The 21,247-nt window shown below is 38.4% G+C and overlaps 1 protein-coding gene across 1 annotated transcript in view; it reads right to left on the bottom strand.

Annotated features, from left to right (window-relative positions):
- Positions 1–6,756: 6,756 nt before the first annotated feature.
- The window catches only part of LOC117292966 (N-alpha-acetyltransferase 60-like), a 37,396-nt gene continuing 22,905 nt past the window's right edge, over positions 6,757–21,247 (bottom strand). Inside the window, exons 5-6 of the mRNA XM_033775146.1 lie at positions 9,525–9,759; positions 6,757–8,708 (exon numbers count right to left, since the gene is read on the bottom strand). Coding sequence (XP_033631037.1) covers positions 8,216–8,708; positions 9,525–9,759 — 728 coding nt within the window. The 3' untranslated portion in view covers positions 6,757–8,215. The remainder of the gene's footprint in view (positions 8,709–9,524; positions 9,760–21,247) is intronic.

Below are 21,247 nucleotides of genomic sequence, written 5' to 3'. Positions count from 1 at the left end.
CGAAGTTGTGTGCTTTCAAAGATCTGATGCTTGATTTCGAGACCTCAAATTCTAAATCCGAGGTCTCAAAATCAAATGCGTGGAGAATTGTTTCTTTTAAGAAAACTACATTAATTCAGAAAGAGCCGTTTCTCACAATGTTTTATATCATCCACAGCTCCCCATTACTCGTTACCACGAAAGGTTTTATGCTAATAACTATTTTGAGTAATTACCAATAGTGTCCAGTACCTTTAAGGAGCAGCTGTTATGTCATGGACTGATTTGCAAAAAGTCCCTTTTATTCAATTGGACCATTGATGTTGAATTATAGAGGAAGGTTACCCATTGTCAACATTTTCTGGTCAAAATCTAGACACTTCATCTCAGACAAGGTTGGAGTGGCTTTTGTGACATAATAATGTCCCTTGAATGCTTTGTTCAAACATGGTTCAGAGCATCAAGCTCGGTAATTAAACCCAGAGAGAAGGCACACAATAAATGAGTAATTAGTGCGGAAGCTTCACTCTCATATCAAGCAAGGCCCTCTATTGAAACATGCAGACGGCATTCTGAAAACAAGGCCATGGAATTAGAATTGCGATTTTGTGGTCTTTATAAGCGCTCACTGTAGGCAGGATTTTCTCAAAGCGCCTAGATATCAAACAACTTTTAATTTGCAAAATTCAAATACAAAATGGCCGACCACACTTTCTATTACAGAATTTCGCATATCTGGTTTTGTCTGATGCATTCTTAACAAACAAAATAAAAACAAGAAATTATCAGATGTTAAAGTTGACTGATTGCATGCACTTGTGGAGCGCTATAGTGCATCTGACTCAAGTTATGGTGGCCCAGTCATCAGGGTGTGGGTTCAAATCCTGGTCATGACACTTGTATCCTTGAGCAAGAAACTAACATACAATTGGTTCTCTTCACCAAGGAAGAAATGGGTACCTACCACCTGTTAGGACAGCGAAGGCTGTCAAGTTTGCATGCCACTCATTTTGTTTACTTCTCTTACAGATTGAATTTCAATCAAGTTTGAGCATAAAGTTATAACTTTGGGAAAAAACAAAGTTTGGGACAGGCCATATTCTTAGTAAGGCTGAAGTATTTCCGTTTGCTGAGCAGCTGTAGAAAACTGGGTCTTTTGTTCTGCTGCGACAATATCAATATCAATATCAATATCAATATAAATATCACATTCTCTGTTGTAGTGCTGGTATTGTTGTATTTTGTGTACGTGACTATGTTTGCAAAGCTTAGTGGATGATCAGGTGGTACAAGTACTAGGGTTTTACGAGCCTCCTTAACCTTGTAAATATTTTTGTTACAGCTAGATCTAGATCAACACAGAAAATCTGGTGGTGGGTACACAGTAGGTACAAAGCTCCTATCATGTGATCACACCAAGCATTGTCTAGTCACCCGTACAAAACTCAGATCTTAAAGGCCTTGACGGACACGTTTGGTAATTGTCGAAGACCAGTTTCTCACCTGGTGTATCCCAACATAAAATGCATAAAATATTATTATTAACAAAATGACAAAATTGAAAAAAAAAAAAAAAAAAAAAACGAAGTTGCAAGAGAATAATAACAGCAAACACCCTTGTTGCACAAATGTTTGTGATTTTAGAAGTCTAAGAAATACTTCAGGCCTGAAGTCATCTCAGATTCAAACATTTGAGTGAGAAATTACCTCTTTCTCAAAAATCATGTTTCTTTAGAGGGAGCCGTTTCTCACAATGTTTTATCAACAGCTCTCCATTGCTCATTACCAAGTAAATTTGTATGCTAATACATATATATTTTGAGCGCAGGCAGCTGCAAGCTTGCAACAAATGTTTCCAGTGCCTTTACCTCATGCCCATTACCTCTGTAAACACAGACAATATAAGTGTGTAATGGCCTCCAATCACAGACCTCATTTCGTTAACCTTTTTGTCCTGAAACGTTGACCCCATTATTTTCCTTTGTGATAAATTGTGGACCCATTGTCTGCAAAAAACAGTATATGGCCCAATGTTTTGACCTAAGCAGAGTCTTTCTTTAAGGCCAAAGTCCTACCTTGTGTAGGTTTGAATGTTACTTACAAAGTACACTGTCTTTCCGGGTCCTTCCAAAACCTCAAACATTTAACGGCTTTGTCGGAGGGGTGGGGAGGAGGGGGGGGGGGTGGGGAGGAGGAGAGGAAAACAAGAACAAAATCTCTGCAGAATTGGAACCAGTATAACCTGTATAATCAATGAGCTTCCAGATTTGAACTTATCCATTTTTTAATGATTAATCAATCCATAGTTTGTTTTAAAATAAAAAGATGACAAAAAGAACATTGACTTTTCACATTTGATTTTTGCAATGTGGATTAAAAACACAAACGGTGCATTATACTCCTGACAGGAGCATTAAGCTTCTTCAACTACTATACGGGTAGATAATGGATTCACGACACAAATACACGTCTCGTCTCCCTACACCATAATAATTATCAACGAAATAACACGGTACTACTAATCTAGTAGTTGAGTTTTGGAAACAAAATGCAACAATTTTAAAACACTTTTATAACGAAGATGGTAATGGGAAAGGATCATCATGAGGGCTGGGAAGATTACTGAAAAGAAAACAATGATACAAACAATCATTGTCACTATTTAGCATAAATGTTACATAAACTACAAATGTCATGGAAGTTACATGTAGTATAATACACTACAAGAAAACTACAGAAACCTGCCACTGAAATGTCATATCGTAAAAAATGTCTACATTACTTTTTCTTTTTACAAAAGAAAATGTTCTGAAGTCACCAGAGAGGGTACTATGGAAGATTCCATTCTACAATTGAGATGGAATCATAGACAATAATTTCATGTACAATTCAGCTTTTATACTGTCCCATGTGGCCACTCTAGGTGAGTAGATTTACTCATTGTGCTTCGCTAAATGAAAATCCATGCGGGAAAATTCTCTCTCGAGACTCCCTTTAATATATCGAAGTCTTCAATAAAGCACGTATCTACCAACAAGGTACTCCCTTTGACGGACCCGGGAGCCATTGCAAGAATGGCTTTCTCTAAGAACTGACTACTACAGTCCTCCAATTTCACGATCCTGGCCTCGGAAATCTTCTCTTTTAATAGGATTCCGATTTTACAAGGTGTTTTTTTTACCGGTATGTCAACTTCTAGATTGATCAATGATGAATAAAACTATGCCTAACCTTATCGAGCTGGTCCTCGCCATCGAGATACGTTCTTATTTAACGCCAACAGTCTAATGAATTCCTTGTTTGCAGAAATATCAGAGCGAAATTAGAAACACTTCATTGGAAATCAATAATAGAAATGACATTCCTCATTTTGTTGTTAGTCAAAAGTCAAATTCAACACCGACACGAAAAATCAAGGAAGAAACTTAAAAAGCCAGGTACAAATGATGATGAAACTAAGCCAAAACTTATCCAGCTAGTCCTCATCAATGATTAACATTCTCATTAGCGCTAAGGTTCTCTCCAACAATTACTCTGAAATGTAGTCAACTTTTCAGCTCAGCTACACCAAAATTTAACTAAGAACTTATGGCAGAATCTACAAATCCGCTTGTTTTTTTTCCACAGGTTTTCCAATAGATAGAGTCCTAATAAAAAGTGGGGTAATATATAATAACAAGTCCCTAACCTCACATTAGGGACTTTTCGTTTTCGACGACGGATGGTTCTGCGACGGTAAAGATGACATTTGGCGTCATCTGCGCATGCGTCGGCTTTGAGGACGGTCGTCTCTCAACTTCTACGACAGTACTTGGGATGAATCTTCGTTGTGCTGAAAACGACAACGTTTAGCTGAACAACCGTCGCAGAACCATCCGTCGTCGAAAACGAAAAGTCCCTATTGAAACAGTGTCAACCGTAATTTTGTAGTATACTTGTGTGCAGAAAAATCAGAGCGAAATTTGAAACAAGGCTTCATTTGATATTAACAATAGAATCGACATTCCACAATTGTTGTTAGTCAAATTCAACACCGACACAACAATCTAGGAATGAACTTACATGTAAACGCAGTGGACACTATTGGTAGTTGCTCAAAATAATTATTAGCATAAAACCTTTCTTGGTGACGAGTAATGGGGAGAGGTTGATGGTATAAAACATTGTGAGAAACGGCTCCCTCTGAAGTGCCATAGTTTTCGAGAAAGAAGTAATTTTCCATGAACTTGATTTCGAGACCTGAGATTAAGAACCTGAGGTCTTGAAATCAACCATCTAAACGCACACAACTCTGTGTGACAAGGGTGTTTTTTTCTTTCATTATTATCTTGCAAGTTCGATGACCGATTGAGCTCAAATTTTCACAGGTTTGTTATTGTATGCATATGTTGAGATACACCAACTGTGAAGGCTACTCTTTGATAATTGCCAATAGTGTCCACTGCCTTTAAAAAGCCTGCTACAATAATGTACACTTCCATATGTCAATGAATATTTTGTGACTTTGAAAATTTTTGCAGTGTAAGGGTGTATCATACACAATGGCATTATTTTTAAAGTGAGGTTGGAAATTGTTAATTTGTTTCTACTTTCCTAAAGAACTCTATCTATTTGAAAATGAGTGCAGCACAAAACTGAACATGACGTTAGTTAGAGATCTTTCAACAAACCATGATAGATTTACTTAGTAGTATCAGGGGCCGATTTCACAAAGAACTAAGATTGATCTTAACTGCAAATCAATCGTATAGTGATGGTAAAGTGATGGTAATCTTGCGATGGATTGTATTGCTTTGTGAAATCGGGCCGGAAATATCAGGTAATGGTAGTATAATTAAAATATCGCATTCCTCAGAATCCTCAACACGTTTGTCTCTAGTTCTAATTTTGCACATCACGGTACATAATGCTGAAACTCAATATTGCATACAAAATTTATAATTACAATTCTCGAGTTGACTCTTATTTACCACCAACCTAATGTTTATTTACACAGAATTTGTACAGTTTACTGTTTGCCACAAAAGTGGCGTCCACATTCGTTCAGTGTGTTTTTAACTACAATTACTATACGACTGAAAGCAGAATAGGTTTTAAAGGCAGGGTAGACTTTTGGTAATTGTCAAAGACCAGTCTCCTCACATGACAGTTTCTCAACATATGCATCAGATATTACAAACCTGTGAAACATTTTGCTCAAATGAAGAAACCACCCTTGTTCCAAAGAATTGTGTGATTTCAGATGCCCGAGGCCTTCCTTGGAATCAATTTTGTTCATATCAATATATCACAGGGCCGCAAGAAAGCTCAGTTGGTAGAGTGCCGGCACGTCACTCCAGTGGTTGTTGGTTCGAGACCAACTCTAGTCAGTTTTGCTTTGTTCAACCCCAAATGATTTTTTGTGAGTGAAAAATTAACTCTTTCTCTAAAACTACATAACTTCACAGTAATTCATTTCTAACAATGTGTTATAATATCAACTGCTCTCCAGTGTACTTTACCAAGTTAGTTTTGGTCATTAAATTTTGGAGTAATTACCAAAGGTGACTCCCTACTAAAATATTATACACCCAAGGGATTTGGTCTTTGTACAAAAAACCTTCAACGAGGGAAAAAACCTATGGAAGTACATAATAATAGAAATAATGTCATTTTGCACACACAACTGTCTTTGTATAATTTGCATATGCAAATACAATGAATATACATGTATGTTCCCAACCGAGGTCAGATAAGAAAGAACGTTATGCACATGGATTTTGTGGAAGAAAGTCACAATTTGATTGTAATCCATGTATCTCCATAGCATTTCCATCGATTCATAATTTACATCACTTTTTGAAGATCCACCCAGAAAAATCATTCCTGAAAAAAATTGATGTGCGCCAAACTACCAGAACCATTGTTCCATGTCAAATTTGTTATTAAAAATATTATAAACCAACTGGACGTATACCTGTTGTGAACCCCCTTATAATGTTTCCAACTTATTTCATTTCAAAATTGTGGGGGCCTTCAGGACCATAATATTTGAAGTTGGGCCTAAGCACGCTAAATTGAAACCTGGGCCCAATGTCATAAAGCCTGTATGCACGAAAACTTACTTTAAAAAACGATTGCTTATCAAAAAATAGGTTACCAGCCAAAACACCATTCAGATACCATTGCTGCGACTGGTACCCCGGTTGTTTCTTGCTTAGCTAAGAAACTTTACTAAGCAGAATTTTCTGCTCAACAGCTTTATGAAATTGGGCGCAGGTCCTCAGAATGTTTTTACTTGGTGTTTTACTTTGGTTTTATAAAGCCCTACTGTGCTAACTGGAGCATTCTACATGGTTAATGGTTTCATCTTTTTCTTGATTTTAGTGAATTTCATTTCAAGGGAATTGCCAATTCTTTTGAAACTTGATGTTGCGAGTCTTCCATGACATTTAGCATTCAAGAAAGAAACCGCTAGGGCTGAACTGATAGGGATTTATAGACGATGTGACCAATGTTTACATTTAAACCGCCCTCTGTTGAAAAAACACTGTATCCCCACCTTTCGCCGGGCAAAAAGACACGCAGTCATGGTGAGATTGCATACACTTTCTAGCTGGCTGCCAAAACACAAAGATTTTGCCCGGCGGTATGCGCGCGAATCATGTTATGGTTTTCGTGTGACGTCAGAGGTCACATCGTCTATACCATAGGTCTATTTGGTTGGTACATTGTAATAATTTTTTTGTTATAATATAGAAAGGTTTGCGGTAACACCATGTAAGGACTATCTCTAATGAGTTGGGGTGGTTCTGAAAAGAACCATTGGTTTCAACCTCACCGTTTCGATCAGTATGCTTTTTGATTTTTTATTCTCTAACTTTGACATAGCACATGGACAAGGTTAGTCAGTAAGGCACACATCATTCAAAGCAAAGTGCAGAGCATTATGATTGCCGACCTCAGGAGATGAGACCCTAACAATGTCACCTCCAATGTCCATACCAATAATGCAGTGTTACTTAACGATGAGTCAGGGAACCATACCATCTTCACTATTTAGCACATTTGGTGTACATGTATAAAAATGTTTTTTTTTTAATAGGTCAAATTTTTATGAGGTAAATACTAATATCTTGTTTGTTTACTGAATGCCATTGTTTTAAATCCTTGTACACGGCACAAGGAGAACGTTTCATGGGCCTTATTTTGAAATCTTTTCTTAAACAAGGGGGCGAGTTTGACTCGTATAGCTTAAACCTACAGCTTGAACACTCCCTAACCTTGAACACTTTAAGCCTTGATAAAAAGGACAGCGCAGGACAGCCTACTTCATTTACAGTGTCAGTCACTTTGTGCCGTTGTCATTTCGCAGCTTGGCCACTTCAAACCTTTGGGTCACTTTGATCCTTGGCAAAGTTGGTAATTTCTTACCGTCAGCGGAGTCACTTTGCAACTTTCGCTGCCTTTGTGTACTGTTGTATGTCAGTAAAATCTTACTTTTTAATGTCAGCGTGACCTTTTCGAAACAAGGCAGAAATCCAGAATCAGTACGAGGTACAAAGTGTCTTGTAAGAAGGTACGAAGTGTCCAAGGTACGAAGTGTCCAAAGTCACTTCATACCTTGCAAAAGGTTCAGAGAGTCCAGAGTACAGAGTGAGCAGACACCATCTCACAAGGTGAAGGTATGAAATGACACTGGGCCAGTGAGCAGGTTATGGTAATGGTTAAACATGAAACCGTTGTAGTTTTGTTTGATGATTGGGCAGCGCTGTTACCAGCCTTTGGCTCTGCATTACCGTGTGATCGTCTACCCTTGCAGTGTTGTCCATCTGCACCTCTTGAATCCTGCTTGGTTTTTGCTCCTATAAGCAATAGTCTCCGGTGTACAGGTGCAGAAATTTGTACTTTCCTTTCAATCACTCCAATCGATGATACATTACATACCTCCGAATCCGAGAACATGTACTGTTGCGAGGGGTGTATGAAGCCTTGCATCCTGACTCATACGACATGACCAGCCTACTTTCACTCCAGCCTCAATATGGTTATAGGTATTGTAATCATAAAGAGATTGTAAAAAAAAAAGGGGGGGCATTAAAGTGTGATTTAAAACTCTATCGTAGATACTAGTGATAATATTAACATTCCCTCTATCTCGTTATTTTTTTATATTTTTTTTTGAAAAAAAGTTAAATAACTGGCGCTTTGTTAGAATATTGCATACGTCAAGCACTCAGTGAGAGTCTAGGAGAATTTATAAGACATGATCTCTCTTATTCACTTTGTCTTCCTTCCCATGGTGGTGGTCGTCCGCACCCTCTGCAGACTGCGCCTTGAAGCGGGAGAATAAGTTTGGTACATGTACGTTGACGTTGGGCATTTTGGGTACATTGGGCATTTTTGGCATGCCGGGCAGCCACCCACGGCCGCGTCCGACACACCCAAGATCCGTCACAGATTCCGCCATGGAGGCCGTCTCGACGTTCATGCCGCTGGCAGCGACTGCCTCCGAGGTCATTTGAGGCGGTACCGACTCCTCACCAGACTCGTCTTCATCCGGTGCCCCGTTCCCGGACTCGGGGTCACTTGACATTTGACCCCTTATTCGTGACACAATGTTCATGTTGACGCTGGGTAGCCAGTTGCGACGGCCGGCAAACCAGCTCCGGGTGTGATTTGCCATTGCGCTGGGCAGCTTGCATGGCTGGATCTTGGACAGGTAGGACCCAAACTGCTTCATATAATCCGTGAGAAAGATATTCAGGAAAGATAATGACGCAATTCAAATTACCTTGATAAATTCTATTTTAAAAATAATAATAATAACAGTGGCTTCTTAAAGCCATTGAACACTTTCGGTAAACAGTGTTGTCCAAAGGCCCACACTTCCTGTATCACAACTTATATATAAAATAACAAACTGGTGAAAATTTAGGCTCAATCGGTCATCGGAGGCCGGAGAAAATAACGGGAAAACCCCCCTTGTTTCTGAACGTTTTGCCATGTAATGACATGTGTTTAAAATAAATCCGTAATTCTCGATATCGAGAATTGATAATTGTTTTAATGTTTTCTCAAAAAGTAAAGCATTTCATGGAATAATATTTCAAGAGAAGTCTTTCACCATTATATTACCTTCTGTAAACCCTGTACGTTATTTGTTTTTGGGGGGTTTTAGTGTCCAGTGACTTTAAAAAGCGCACAATTCCGTCAGGCAGTGTCGTTCAAGGAGCCCAACAATATACAAAAGCAAAGAGCAGAACAAATCTGCTTTGAAATCTTCATTTTAACGCAATCTCAGAAACACATTCAAGACATTTCCCAGTTTGGATAATGATGACTTGATTGAAGCACTGCTGTATAAAAATAGAGAAAGTGGTGTGGCTGGCTGATCCAGGGCAAGTGTATCCACCCCACCCCGCCCCCCGAGTCATTTCATAGCCCTTCCCCCTCCTCCTAAACTAAAATCTCTGTAACCACCTCTGTGTAATACTATTTTCCTTTAGACTGAAGAACCAAACAGAACTAAACAACTTATACATTTCTGAACATTCAAAGGATATATCAGCGTCCATGGTGGCTGGCCGCCATTGACGTACAAGACATAAGACAGGCCGTCCTTGGGCTGGCCCCGGATGGCGTAGTAATAAGGCAGGTATTCGTGCTTCCTGAAGTTATGTTTCTCGTAGAATCGAATAGCAGTGATGTTGGTGGCCAAGACGTGGAGGTAGACGGCTTTGCAGTTGGAACGCTCGCTGGTGGTCAGGTATGAGATGAGGCGATCAAGGAGAGCAGTTGCTGTTGAAGAATAACAGTAGAAGAGGCAATGGTGTTATTAAAGGTACGGCTTGAGTGGTTGTGAACAATTATTTCCGCAGTGGTTTTTTCTTCCTCTATTTCAACCAGAACCCTATTGGGTTGGTTATGGCAGTCTTAGATTTGTTTTTGTCAATGTACATATGTAATATTGATTTATAGCCAAAACTACACATAAAGAGAGAAACAATACATGTACATGTCACATGTGAAAACAATTTCAGCTTAAGACAGTGAAACTGTCCGGTATGTTCACACCAAAGTAGAATCCGTCCACAGGACTAAGGACCAATTTTTATGGCTCTGCTTTCCGCCAAATTCTGTGTCTACAATCACCATCCCCCCTTAGTGTGCAAACTATGCCCAGTTATGGAGTACGCATGCCCACACGCAAAAATTCCCTGCTAACTAGTGAAATACGACTGACGTCAGAGTGGAATTCCCTGCTTCCGTAAGCGCTGAATCTTTGCTTTGTAAGCAGAGCCATGAGATTGGGCCCAGTTAACTTGTCAATTCACTGGTACCCCAGCTCTTTCACTGGTCCTCATGAAGGTTTTCTTCCTACTGTCATATACTGCATGAGACTTAGGTCGGAAAATATACAGATGCAGTCAGTGGGTTTCATGTAGTGTTCGGACGTAATTAACTGGCACTACTTGGACAGAATGTTGACTGTTCCTTAGAAGTTATACACCATGTTACTGGCATTTGGCCAGCAAACCACTGTTAAAGGAGAACGCTGATAAAATGATCGTACTCGAAGAATGTCAACAATGTTCCATGTCAATCAAAGGAACTTCTGCATTTAGCCATGACGGCCTTACACTTTCGTACTATGACCACCAAAATCCACCGCAGAAAAATGTATGCTGCCATTGAATGTGAATTAGTGGCTTCTAAATGCATGTAAGCTTTGAACATTTTCCGCCCCAGAAACAGGCCCTATTATCCTGCGTATAGCACAGAGGAAGAGTCGTATTATAGGGCTAATCTGCACTATACAAATATGTACAAGTGTACAATCAACTACACTCAAGTACTTGAAATGTCCACTCAAATCATAATTTATTGCTGTTAATTTCTATTTCACCTATTTTCCTATTTCTGTCCCCATCAATCTTTCCTGCAGGGCCCAATAGAGCTTGCTCAAGCACAAAGACCAGCTAAGCAAGAAACAATCTAGCTTGAAACCAACAATAAGGTAACAGCCAAAATATCATTCCACATACAGCCTAAATTGCTGCTTAAATTAGTAGAACACATTTTAAGCAAAACTGTCCGCGTGAGAAGCTCCTAGATTTAGGGCATTTATCAGAGTCAATATTTAATTTATATCGGGTATTCCAATTTTGTAAGTGAACTCAGGCATACAGAGCATAACATCATTAACATATTCATAGTCGAGTACATAGAGTACATTTACAGGCCTTGTACTTCACTCTTGAAGAGGTATGGCAGTTTTCCTCTGCCAAGAGGTGATTCTGCGAAGAAAATGTAAATTTGTATTGGATTTTAGCAAAGGGCACCACAGCAAAACCCCAGGGCACCCCAGCAAATTGCTGTGGGTGATGTGGGGTTAATAATTCAGAGAATGCATACTGGACAAAACTCTCCTCGCCATACAAGTGTTCATCATTATCACAATAATCTTGGTTGCGCCAAGTTGGTTTTCAATGTCCCAGTGTCGGTTAGTATGGATTTTAGGTACATGTACCAGGGTATTTACATTTACAGGGTATTATGTGCAATTTTAACTTTCAAAATGGCAAGCGTTGCAGACATCAATGGCACAAGTGGTATTGCAGGATAAAACACATACAAAACAATTATGCAAATGGACGATAACCTTGATTACCAAACGAGGTCATTCTTGGCATTTTATACTCGTAAAATTAGTTTCCACCAAAATAACACAGTTACTAACTAAGAGAAATTCCAAACAGAATTTCATCAACTTGAGTAAGAAAATTAATTCCAGATTGAACATGAGTTACTTACTGTACCGTGTCTGTACCAAAGTAAGGCTTTCCATTGTAAGGTTCCCTGTATTAACTAATGACAATTTCTTATTTCAAATATAACGGGATCAGACTATTGTTTGTCTATTTATTCCATCTCCAAAGAATCAGACCTACCAAGTCTCACGCATTAGGCTTGAGACTCACGCAAAAGGGGTCTGTGTCACGCTCTCATGCGCCGCAACCATTTTCTCACGCATTGTCGCCAGACCGGAGAAAAAAAAATAAAATAATAATTACAATGCATTGCCATATTGGGCACGTGTGTACAAATAAACGCAATCTACAAAGTTTGCACAATCTTCAGATTGCATGCAGTTTATCAGAATCATCAACTTGAGCTGCCGTACAAACATAGCGCAAACTTGCAGATTGTGCACGCTTTTGCTCTCCCAGAAGATTGAGCAGACAATTCGGCAGAGCGCAAAATGCACATTTTGCACGAGTTTGTCCCGGTTCGTTTAGAAAATTCGTTCAGTGCGCTCCACCAGCGTAGACTCTTTAACAACAGGCAAAAGTCGTGAGCGGAGGATTTTAGGCATAAGTTTTAGCCGAAAAATGATCTTTTGGGGGAAATAGTCCGACACAATCTAACCTCTATATTAACCAGCAACATCTCCTATGTACCTCATGTGACTTTGAAGTATACTGAAGAGGTTTTTGATGCGTTTTGAAACATCTTTTTTTTCCATAAATAAATTTCTCAGAAAAAAAGGTTTTTTTTTTTTGGGGGGGGGGGCGGCGATTCCATTCTCCGAGAGAGGGAAAAAAAATGTTTTGGTTTTTTTTAGAGGGGGGGGGGGGGGGTTGGTGGTGAGCTTTGAAAAATTTCACGCATAGCTAGCCTCTGGGCTTGGCATCTCTGTTATTGTTTGCCTTCAAGCATTGGTTCAGGAACCCTAGACAGCAACGCCATGATACAAATCTACAGCCCACACTGCACACATTTTACGTAGTAATGTACTTCTCTGTTTCAGAATACATGTACCCGTGTATAAACACATAAACACGTATGCAGGATAAAGACCGAGTGTTATGAATCCCTTGATCATCCCCCTTCACGTTTTTATGAGTACACTGAACGCAGTTAATCATCTGCAGATAGATCATCTGTAAGCACAGATTAAACGATTGAACTACTCACTCAAATATACCTTGCTGGTGTGATGACAGCTGTAATATCTTTCAACACGTACAGTTGTACTAAAGCTCTAGTGTGGGGGGACTTGTATGAAAATTCTTGGCGGATATCATTTACTGACTTAACCCAACGATTAATTGGTTAAAAATGCACGTATAAAGAACACTATTACGGATTGAATTTTAACATTTTGTGCAAAATATTTAGTAATGAACAAATTCTGAGTTAAGCTAAAGACAATAAAATAACACTAAAAAATAATAAGGTCAACACTTTGGAATGGAGCTGCCTTGTGACAAAGGACATAAATAGGACACAATGAAAACATCTCCCACCCCCCCCCCCCCCCCCCAAAAAAAATAATAATAATAATCAATCAATCAAAAATCAATTCATGAAAATTAAATAAAAATAACAAACTAATTATTTTTCAAATACAAAACAACACAAACAAAAACCATAACAACAACAACCACAACTGTTGCTCACACCATCTGCAACAACAATAACACATCCAAACACACCAAACAAATATGTAAAAAAAAAAAACTTCAACAAAAACTGCAATTTACACAATCAATTGCAAAAGTAATTAAGGCAAAACAATGGTCCAAGGAAAGAAAAATATGACCTAAAATGGCAGGATACTTCAGGATAAGCTCATTGAAAAAAAAAATAACAATCTAAAGACACAACATGCTACTGTTTGTTTGTTTTGGTTTTGTTTATGCATGTGATGGATATTAGAGTAGCGCCCTAGTAGTTTACATTAGTGCCCTAGTCACTGAGCCAATAATATTCCTGTAATCTTTCTCAGCTCCCTGGGGAGTATTCAGCCCGAGCGGCTGCGACGCTCCGAAGGCTTCATCAAACACAATATCAACCTCTACCCTCGCAGGTACACATTATTACCCCGGTTAAAAAGAAGCAATTAGTATATTGCTCAAGGACACAAATGTCACGATCAGGATTCGAACCACACCCTGATGACTTAACCACCCGAACTTGAATTCGATGCTCTAACCCACTCGGCCATGACACCCTATAAGGCCTGCATTCCCAACAGTTCCAGATCATCAAACATGAAATATAAGGTTGTCAAGATTTGAGTTCGGCTCGTATTTCAAGAAACTTTCACACTAGATCTCAGCACTCTCACCGGAAATCATTTTACCAGACCTGAAATAAATTTGCGTTTTGTTTGCTGAAATTTGAAGAGGTTTGCATTTACATCTGTAAATCTTCTCGTGCAATCACTACTTTGAAGACCTTATGTGGTACTACATGTAGGTCAAACAGCCAAATGCTAAAATAAATGGCCTTCTAGTCGTAGCTCCATTGGGTTTATTGAGTCCTGCATGAAGACAGAGGTGTCATCTTTTTATGTGCTTATGAAGGGAAAAAATACATGTTGGTTTTGAGAACAGCTAGATTGTTCAAAATTCATTTCAAAAGGCAGTAGCAATTTTAGATTCCATCGAAAATGCAGAGCTGTTATGTCTATGCAGGAAGAATATATCCTTAATTTTGGAATATACAATTTTCAGAAACTTTCTGGCAGTAACAGACTCAAATTTTTTGGGGCTAAAAATTGATATATTTTTCCATACTTTACTAACATTACTTGAAATTTAAATGAGTCTTAAAGGCAGTGGACACTATTATTGATGGTATACAACATTATGAGAAACGCCTCCCTCTGAAGTGCCATTGTTCTCGAGAAAGAAGTAATTTTCCACGAATTTGATTTCGAGACCTCAGATCTACAATTTGAGGTCTCGAATCAACCATCTAAACGCACACAACTTCGTGTGAGAATAGTGTTTTTTTCTTTCATTATTATCTCGCAATTTAGATGACTGATTGAGCTAACCATTTTCACAGGTTTGTTATTTTATGCATATGTTGAGATACATCAACTGTGAAGGCTAGTCTTTGACAATTACCAATAGTGTCCACTGCCTTTAAAATGCTTTATACTATCAAAATCTGCTGTGCGTGTACATACTTCACACCAAGTAAGTTTTTGTTGCAACTATTTTAAGAGTGATTACAAAACATATACCTTCCTTTTAAAAGAAGTCTGACACCATTTTATCTTGAGAAATCATCTTAGATTGCAAAGCGTCTTTCATAGCGATCGTCTGCGACAGAATAATTGTTACATGTTCATGTAAATTCTTGCATGCATTGATTTCACAGTAAATCGCAAGAGTCTTCCTTGCAAAGGTAGACCCTGGACGAGGATCTCCTTACGACATCCCTCCGTCTTATCATGACAGTGCATGCGCTACTCTGAAGATTATTTTTCCTTCTGGCCGAGGGGGGAGAAATAGTATTCCGTTCTCGGCTGAGCACGGAGCATTTGCTGTTGCTCTGGTCTTCACCTTGCACTCTCCAGTGTCACAGCTCCGCACAGCGTGTTGCTGTCCTTTTTTCTGCACTTAAAGGCACTGTACACTATTGGTAATACATTGTAATTCGAAATAATTCTTTGCCTAAATAATTACTTGGTAACGAGTAATGGAGAGCTGCTTATAATATAAAACATTGTGGAAAAAAAAAGGCTCCCTCTGGATTAACGTAGTTTTTGAGAAAGAAGTTATTTCTCCCTTAATTTATTTGAATTCATTTCGTACCTCAAGCATCTGAAAGCACATAACTTTGTGTGGCGCGGGTGTATTTTCTTACATTATTCTCTCGCAACTTCGACGACCAATGGAGTTGAAATGTTCACCAGTCTTGTTATTTTAAGGTGTCCAGGGCCTTTAAAGGTACTGGACACATTTGTTTGGTAATTTGTCAAAGACCAGTATGGTCACTTGGTAACACAACAAATACATAAAATAACAAACCTGCGACAATTTTGACTCAATTGGATTGAAGTTGCAAGACAACAATGTGTGCTTTCAGATGCCTGAGAAAGACTTCAGGCGTGCACTATCTCAGATTTATATATATTTGAACGAGAAATTAACAAACTATGTTAATTCAGAGGGAGTCGTTTATCACAATGTTTTATTCTGTCAACAGCACTCCGTTGCTTGTTACCAAGTTAGTTTTTACGCTAATACACACTTGTATATTTTGAGTAACTAACAAACGTGTCTAGTGCCTTTAAGATGCACTGTGGGATATCCAGCGTTGTCACGGCGACTGAGTAACCGGAAGGAGGAGAATTGTCAGATGTCATGTTTGGGGGATTTTGACGAAGAAAAAAATGCCACAGCTGTTCAGGAATAGTTACAAAAAAATGATAAAAGAGATAGTATTTACCGACACAGACTGAAAAAAAAAAATCTTAACGGAATCTCCTTATGATATGATACTAATAAGGAAACACCCAAGTCTTGTCATGCACATCAATTATTCAAACTAGACGTTACATCTCAGACTCAACTAAAAATCTCCTACTGCAAAAATATCTCAAAATATTCTCTTCCTGATTACGCAAAGCATTCATTCCAAAACTTCCATTCTCTTCAAAAGTTCTCATAAAACTGCCAGAATACACCCCATTGTATACGACAACACTCGGTCGAACAGCGCCCTCACATTTAAGGTTACCTCACATACACAAAAGGACCACCGGACGAAACACATAGTTGTTTCTTTGGTGTGCAAAAACATGCGCATGACCTCAGCGTATCAGCAGCCTTGCGCTTCATGGAAGGGGTCTATTAATAAAGGCTGTCTGTATTTCACAAATGATAAAATTTCATCCATTAAGTAAAAATAGTACATTTACATGTAGTACTTCACAATCATTAGGCGACATGTAGGTTCTTGGTGCGCCAAAACATGCGCATGACCTGAGCGTATCAGCAGCCTTGCGCTTTATGGAAGAGGTCTATTAATGAAGTCTGTCTGTATTTCACAAATGATAAAAGTTCATCCATAGTACATACATGTAAGTACTTCACAATCATCATGGACTCTATGACTTTGTTTGAAGTAAAATGTGAGCGTGGGCCTGTTGTACTCAAATGTGCTGGCAGACTTACTAACAGTCAGTCCTTAGTTTACATTCGTGTACAATCGTTATTTTTTAATGAGTAAGCAATGGGAGGCGTGAAATTAAAGGTGTACATGTATTGGAATGTGAACATTAAAAAAAATACCAGGAGAGTGGGACTTGAACCTGCAACCTCCAGTTTCATGTGCTGGCGCTCTGCAAATTGAGCACTGACTTGCAACACCGAACAAAGATACTTGTTACAAAATAGGGAGACCGCAAACAAGGGGCTGGATAGCTCAGTTGTTAGAGTGTTGGCATTTTAATCAAGAGGCAGAAGGTCCAAGTCCCGCTCAAGTGAAACTTTTTACATTATTTTTAGCCCCAAAATACATTTCTTTAAAAATTTCTAAATGGTTTATTACTTGACACTATTTTAAATGCTAAATAAATTCTGAATGTAATTTTTAATCTTTTATTTGATATAACCAAAAAGCTAGTCTCCCATTTTGTATAGAGCATTATATTCAGAGGTATCCACAGTCAGTTGCTGCATACTGTACAAATCTTTGCTTGCTCTAGCTTTCCAATCGTGCATAACTTGCAAGCCGAGTCTAGGAATACGTCTTTGCAAGTTACACAATTTTCACTAGACTAGACCATCCACTGAACCAAACAATGATGACCCTAGTCTTAATCTTAAGCCATGTATGCTACGGTGTTGCATGGATTATAACAAAACCAATTGCAATGTCCATGTACAATGTGCATGTTCTTTTTCAGTGGCAAATGTATTCGCTTGAACACTTGTTTTTTGCACCATGTAATTTTTTCTTCTGAAGGGAAAGGTCGAGAGAATGACCTTGACAAGAAGAATGTCACTTCCGAAAGGAAGAAATCAACCACTTAGAAATGTAGTGTAGGGAGCATATATTTCTGTAATACACTAGTATATTACATGTACCAGTACATAAATTTATTATGCACGACTATCTTTCTTAAAGGCAGTGGACACTATTGGTAATTACTCAAAATAATTATTAGCATCAAACCTTACTTGATAACGAGTAATGGGGAGAGGTTGATGGTATAAAACATTGTGAGAAACGGCACCCTCTGAAGTGCCATAGTTTTCGAGAAAGAAGTAATTTTCCACGAAATTGATTTCGAGACCTCAGATTTACAACTTGAGGTCTCGAAATCAACCATCTAAACACACACAACTTCGTGTGACAAGGGTGTTTTTTTCTTTCATTATTATCTCGCAAGTTCGATGACCGATTGAGCTCAAATTTTCACAGGTTTGTTATTTTATGCATTTGTTGAGATACACCAACTGTGAAGGCTAGTCTTCGCAATTTACCAATAGTGTCCAACTGTCTTTTAATAAATTGTTTGTGTACGTGTACACTGCACTTCACGCTGGACTATTCATGCGTTCACAAATTAATTAGCCATTCATAGAAGACAATAAATTAAGTACAGTCATGCTAAAATATTTTGTAATGAGCAATAACGTGTCCATACTAATTTTGTCTAGTGCACACCTCATATAGTACTATGTGCATGACATAAACCCAGTGTGCAATCATTTACACATCTATCCGAGTGTAAATTAAGTATGTCACACATGAACTGTTCATATATCCATTTTTCTTTGCAAATGTATGTGAAGGGTCGTCCTAATATTTTCCCAAAGTATTATGGTAAATGGTAATAAGATTTTTGCGGGAAAAAAATAAGTGCCACTTTGATTAGAAATCAAAGAAAGTGTGCCAACAAATCTTAAAATCTCAAAAGATCGTCTGAAGGGGACTCTTCAAAAATTGGTGTGGTGTCCATTGGAATGCTGCCCTAAATATGACCAGAGATGCATTTGGAACCCACTAAACATGGATGAATTTGACGTACTTGATGAAAACACTGCGGTCAATTGACTGCTTTCTCATCTAGAGTAGACAGTGTATTCAACTGAAACATTCACATGTGACTTTTGTTGTATCATTCTTAATAAATTTGTCTATTAATCAGCATTGCATAACATACCAAAAATCGAGACATATACATAAGCCCCTAAATTTATGTATAAAAACAACATCGAAAAAAGAAAGAAAAAAAAATGATGGGCTCTCTTTAACTTAATGTGTGTTGGCCTGCACTGATTAACAACTAGTCATGGGTAGCACCAGGCCTGGGCGGTACACAGTACACAGGTAGACAGATACTAATAATAAGCAATCCCTCGATGTCGAGAAAGATGTTCTCCACAGAATAAACTAAGTTATTAGGGTTGAGGTAGACAGAGACCATTACATGTAACCCTTGTTTACAAATAGAATGACCTTAAGACAGATACCTGGATGTTATAGACTATTACGTGTACATGTAACCCTTGTTTACAAATAGAGTGACCTTGTACAATACAATCCAGGGCATCCCTAGCAGGCAAGACACCACACAGATGTCATCTGGATATAAGTGTTTACATTTTGTGTCATAATCATAATGTCCACAATATTTCAGAGGCTTCAAGAATAAACTGCCAATATACATTTAGAGATGAGCAGCCTTTCTTCATATCAAAATGTACAAGATATTCACATAATAAAGGCTACATAATATTATTGTGTATACAATGTAAGACATTTATTTTTATGTACAGTACATCAGAGGTTTCAAGAATAACATCCAAATAAATTTAGAGATGTGCCTCCCTTCTTCATGTCAAAATGTAAAAATAATCAGACAGTGGAAATACGTGATTTCAAAGGCTACATAACAGGTATCCAATATACATGTACAAAAAAAAAACCATTACATAACATACAGTTAAAACAAAAGTGATGAAATTAAAGACCACAATGTACACACTATGCTGTGCATATTGTTCTATTACTTTGGTTGATTTATTCTATGTCAAGTGAAAGAGAAAAAGCAACTAGCCGTACTCTTGCACACACAAAAAAACAGTGTTTGTACGTCATTAGGTAGGTGTCCTCCATACACTGCAGCCTCCCCCTTGACTCATCGTACTTGTACTGTGTGCAGGCAGGCAATCTGGTAACCGCTACAACCATGTAGGAAGGAAAATCCACTCTTCCTCCATGATCCATGCTACCGCTATGTTTTGATGCATTGTTGCGATAGTAACTGTCCTACATTTACCTGTATACTATCAATTTGGATATTAGTGAGTAGACTGATGAATGCACATCAATCAGCGTAATTAATATAGTTCAAAGTCCCCATGTACAGAGATAGAGTAGTACGTAGGATTTCAGGTAATAATAATATAATAATATCAAATTCTTATATAGCACACGTATCTTCCAAACAAGGTACTCAAGGTGCTTCATATACAAACTTATATATTTTATAAAGGTACTGTATGCTTCGTTTTTGAAAAGGCAAGGGCACCAAGGCGTTTTCTCCTTGAAAAGGGGCACCCTATCTACATGTAGGAGGAAATTGGAAACTTCTACTGAAGCATTTCAAAGGCACCAAGGCATTTTCTCGTGATAAAGGGCACCCTACATGTATATGAGTAAATTGTAAATTTCTACTGGGAGCATTTCAAGGGCACCAAGGCAATGATCATTTTGGGCATTGAGGCAGTCCCCATTGTTGCCTCCATGAAGTATCAGGCCTGCATTTGGAGCGAGTAGTATTCATGTAGAGTGATGACTGCACGTCAACAGTGTAATTAGTAGAGTTCAAAGACTCATCTTTTATTAGGTAGGGTAGTAAGATTTGTAAGCGCCATTATGTCAGATTGTCTGTTGTTGGTGGTGTGGTGGATAATGGGTGATTATTAGTACTGTAGTGTATGTCACGTAAATTGATGACCACACATTAACAGCATAATAAGTAGAGTTCAAAGACTCATCTACTTAGGTAGGGTAGTAAGATTTGTAAGCGCCATTATGTCAGATTGTCTGTTGTTGGCGGTGTGGTGGATAATGGGTGATTATTATTACTGTATGTAACGTAAATTGATGACCGCACATCAACAGCGTAATAAGTAGAGTTCTACAGAGTCTCCATCCCTCACAGAGATAGAGTGGTTAGGATTTGTAAATACTGCCGTTATATGTCTGGTCTGTCATTGTTTTGTTGTTGTCGTCCTTGTCATGCTCAAGTCAGGCCTGATACTTAACAGAGGCAGCGCAGGGGATTGCCTCAACCCCTGGGAATTGCCTTGGTGTCCTTAAAGGCAGTGGACACTATTGGTAATTACTCAAAATAATTATTGGCATAAAACCTTGCTTGGTGACGAGTAATGGGGAGAGGTTGATGGTATAAAACATTGTGAGAAACGGCTCCCTCTGAAATGCCATAGTTTTTGAGAAAGAAGTA

The sequence above is a fragment of the Asterias rubens genome, chromosome 7 (assembly GCF_902459465.1).
Source record: "Asterias rubens chromosome 7, eAstRub1.3, whole genome shotgun sequence".
Classification (NCBI taxonomy): Eukaryota; Metazoa; Echinodermata; class Asteroidea; order Forcipulatida; family Asteriidae; genus Asterias; species Asterias rubens.
Note: the sequence above shows the minus strand (reverse complement) of the source record. Positions and strands in the feature narration are given on the sequence as shown.